General features: G+C 42.9%; 1 protein-coding gene across 1 annotated transcript; it reads left to right on the forward strand.

The window, feature by feature from the left end:
- The first annotated feature begins 412 nt into the window (after positions 1 to 412).
- On the forward strand, positions 413 to 3,489 carry LOC101778727 (peptidyl-prolyl cis-trans isomerase CYP21-1). The gene is made up of 7 exons (XM_004957425.3): positions 413 to 680; positions 1,372 to 1,447; positions 1,585 to 1,632; positions 2,070 to 2,093; positions 2,178 to 2,360; positions 2,842 to 2,917; positions 2,989 to 3,489. The coding sequence occupies exons 1-7, from the start codon at positions 603 to 605 to the stop codon at positions 3,152 to 3,154; spliced, it is 651 nt and encodes a 216-aa protein (XP_004957482.1). The 5' UTR covers positions 413 to 602; the 3' UTR covers positions 3,155 to 3,489.

Consider the following 3,489-nt stretch of genomic DNA (forward strand, 5'->3'; position numbering starts at 1 on the left):
TTAGCAATATAGGAGCAAAGGTTGTGCATGCTTTGGAATTTTCAGAGCCTAAATCCAACAGTTGTCTCGTGGGGCAGATGAATGCTATGAGCATTTTGTATCGCATCGTGGACGACACAGGTTAATGTATCCATCAAACAACCACCAATTGGTTGAGCCTTACGTCGCCAAAGAAAAGAAATGAGAGCTTTGCTGCTGCTACCCCGAACCTGGAGATTACACGAGGCCTAGACACGAGATACGAATCAGATTTGGGCTCTCTTCCTGCATGATCTCTCTTTACAGTATACGTTGGGCCTAGATAAAGTATTGGGGGCCCAAGAATTTCCGACGCAGCAGTCCACCCACCAAAAAAGAAATGGCATGCGAGGCCCGCTAGTCTGGAAAAAGAAAAGAAATTAAAGAAAGAGAATGAAGCCGAGGCCCGTTCTACCGGACTAGCGGAGCGAAGCCAGCCGGTGGGGCTTCTGGAAATCTGGTTCGGCGCCGATCTTGCTCGTCTCCGCCGTGGAACCCCCAAATCCCGAGCAACCTCTTCCGGATTCGCCAGGAGCTCGCGACGATTCTGATGAGGTAGAAGCCTGCGCCACCTGGGCCTCGCGATGCTGCGGAAGGTGGTCGTCGCCTTCCTCGCCTGCGCCGCAATTTATTTCTCCTTCTCCGCCTACTTCCGTCGTCAGGTGTGGCTTTCCGCTCTTATTCTTGTCCGTCTGGTCGGGTTGAGCCGTTAATTAGTCTAACTCTTGTGCGAACGTTCTTGGATTTTGAAGTCGGTTCGGGTTAATTATTGTTTTTAGTGGAATCGTGGCAGTGGGGTTGAGTTTTAGTGGATCTCTGTGTCAGGGTCGATTTGTCCCGTAGGGATTCGAGTTTTAGCCGCTCATAGTAGCATTTTGCAGTTTGGTTTCCGCAATTAGTATTCTCGTTGCCTTGTTAGTGTTCTTGTGCTGGCTGGACCATGTTTCTGAGTAGAGTTATGCAGCTCACTTCCGCCATCAAATGTTTGTAGTGAAGAAGTAAAGAAATATGTGTAGTGCTGGTGCCCCCATGCTCTATTTTGCTGATGTCATTAGCATAATCGCTGAATCTTGTGAAACTACAGTTTTACTAGTGACTGCATACACACGGTGCAGGTTCCAGCGTCGCAACTTGGAACTATCATGTATATTGATCCACCATTTTATTAATATTTTGGTACCTAGTTAGTGGAGCTCATGTTCATGTTTTGTCAGATTTTTGAATGATGCTTAACATCTGTATTGTTTTTGCCACAAGATTAGGGAGCTGCATTGTGGGTACTCAATGATAGTGCTGTGATGATTTTTAGGGATTGCACATGACTTATCCCTTCTCTTTTTCCCTGTTGCACAGAGCATTGCAGAGGTTCAGTTACCAGCAGTTACTCATAGGGTCTACCTAGATGTAGAAATTGATGGCCAACACATAGGTATATCTCAATTGATTCATCCTTCTTTGGGTGTTTCAATGGAAACTTTTGGTCACTAATAATCTGGTTACTTGCGTTGCTGCTTCATGTGTCACTCAGCTTAACTTAAATTACCTAATGCCCGATTTGCCTTGCAGGCAGAATTGTTATTGGTCTTTACGGGGAGGTTGTTCCGAAAACAGTTGGTATTCTTATGCTCTTTCTCCTTTTCCATCATGCTCATTTATTGATCTTGATTTTTAAAGATATGTGTGATTAGTTGCACGGTTGAGGGTCCTTGCACGTCAGTTGTGGACTTCTGACAGAGCATAGTCACATATTTCCAAGTTGCCCTTTATGTTGGTTATCATGCTACGTGTTCCAAAAGTTGGGATCATATATAAGAGAGCTGCTGTGAATAGTTTTTAAGTACGATCCAGTAGCTAACACACTTTCAGTTTTCATCGTTTCATTTTGATCTATGTTTTTTTTATTGAATTTCTTTTTTGTGCTAAGAATGACCTCACTGTTTCACACTTCCAATTATCCTGCCAAAGTGAACTTCTTAGTAATGTATCCGAAGAAAAATATTCTTCATGAGTTATCGTTTGGCAACTAATTTTCTTTATTCTACATTCTGCAGAAAACTTTAGGGCCCTTTGCACAGGTACTCTCTTTCCATGACTTTTTTTTGTTGCCATCAAAGTCCCACCTGAGCTGATTTTTCATATCCATTTATTCATCATTTCAGGTGAAAAAGGTGTTGGGTCCAATGGCAAACCTCTTCATTATAAAGGAACCCCATTCCATCGCATCATCCCTGGTTTCATGATTCAAGGTGGTGACATAGTTAGAGGTGATGGGAAAGGAAGTGAGTCGATATATGGAGGCATCTTCCCAGATGAGAATTTCACTGTAAAACATACTCATCCAGGTCAGGTTGTTTGGCTAGTATTTGCATTGTCCAGTTTGCGTGAAGCTTTTATTTATGAGTATCCACTAAGTTTCTGTTTTATTTTCAAGGAAAACTACCATTATTTTCTTCAGTGTTGATCACACCATATTAAAGAATCAGCAACTTCGAAGAATAAGGAAGTCAATGACATTTTAGATTTACAGCAGGGACTAAAAGAGTGGTTTGATTCACTATGTAGTTACAATGTAGCTCAAAAAGACTGTATAGCTGCATCTTCTGAGTTATTTGTCAGCACCAAATGCTACCATTCCAGTGTTTTTCCTGTTGTTTTACTTCTGTTATTATATTTCTTTCATCCTTATCCGTAGGGGCTCTTACATAGGTGCCACTCACTAATCACTAGACACTAAATTTGGCTAAAGCTTGAGTATTTGTTTGAGCTTCTGACAAGCATCTGTCTGAGAAGTCTTCAGAATATCCCTGCCTCATGGTGTTGCAGGCGTTGTTGCTATGGCGAATTCTGGACTTGACTCCAATGGATCCCAGTTTTACATTACTACAATCAAGACAAGCTGGTAAGTTCTCTGTTGCACCACATCTCGCAATTAACCTAGAAGCTACAACTCCTGAAACGGTAATTTTGTAGGTTGGATGGGGAGCATGTTGTCTTCGGCAGGGTGATCCAGGGAATGGATACCGTGTACGCCATTGAAGGGGGTGCTGGCACTTACAACGGCAAGCCGAGGAAGAAGGTTGTAATCACTGACTCTGGTGAGATACCCAAGGAGAAATGGGGTGATCAGGAAGCGTAGATTCCCTGCTTGCCCTGTTCCATGTACTGCGCAACGGCAAGCTTCTTTTTGACCTGCTTTGTGCTACAGTCCACTCGTGGCGTCAAAAATGGTGTATATTGTAGGCAGTTTATAGCCACTCCCATTGACGCTGATCGGTTAGTTTGTGATGCTGCAGGGTGAGAACACACACGTCTTTCAAAAAAGGTTTTAGCCTGCTCTAACTGCTACCTTGATGGGGTTTTCTGCTGTTACACAGGAATTACGTTTCTGGTGACTTGAGTTTTTTTTTTGAGTGAATTCCTTCATTGCCGCTGAAATTTATATGGATCCCTTAATGACATTGAAATTTTCTA

This window comes from Setaria italica, chromosome II (assembly GCF_000263155.2).
Source record: "Setaria italica strain Yugu1 chromosome II, Setaria_italica_v2.0, whole genome shotgun sequence".
Lineage (NCBI taxonomy): Eukaryota > Viridiplantae > Streptophyta > Magnoliopsida > Poales > Poaceae > Setaria > Setaria italica.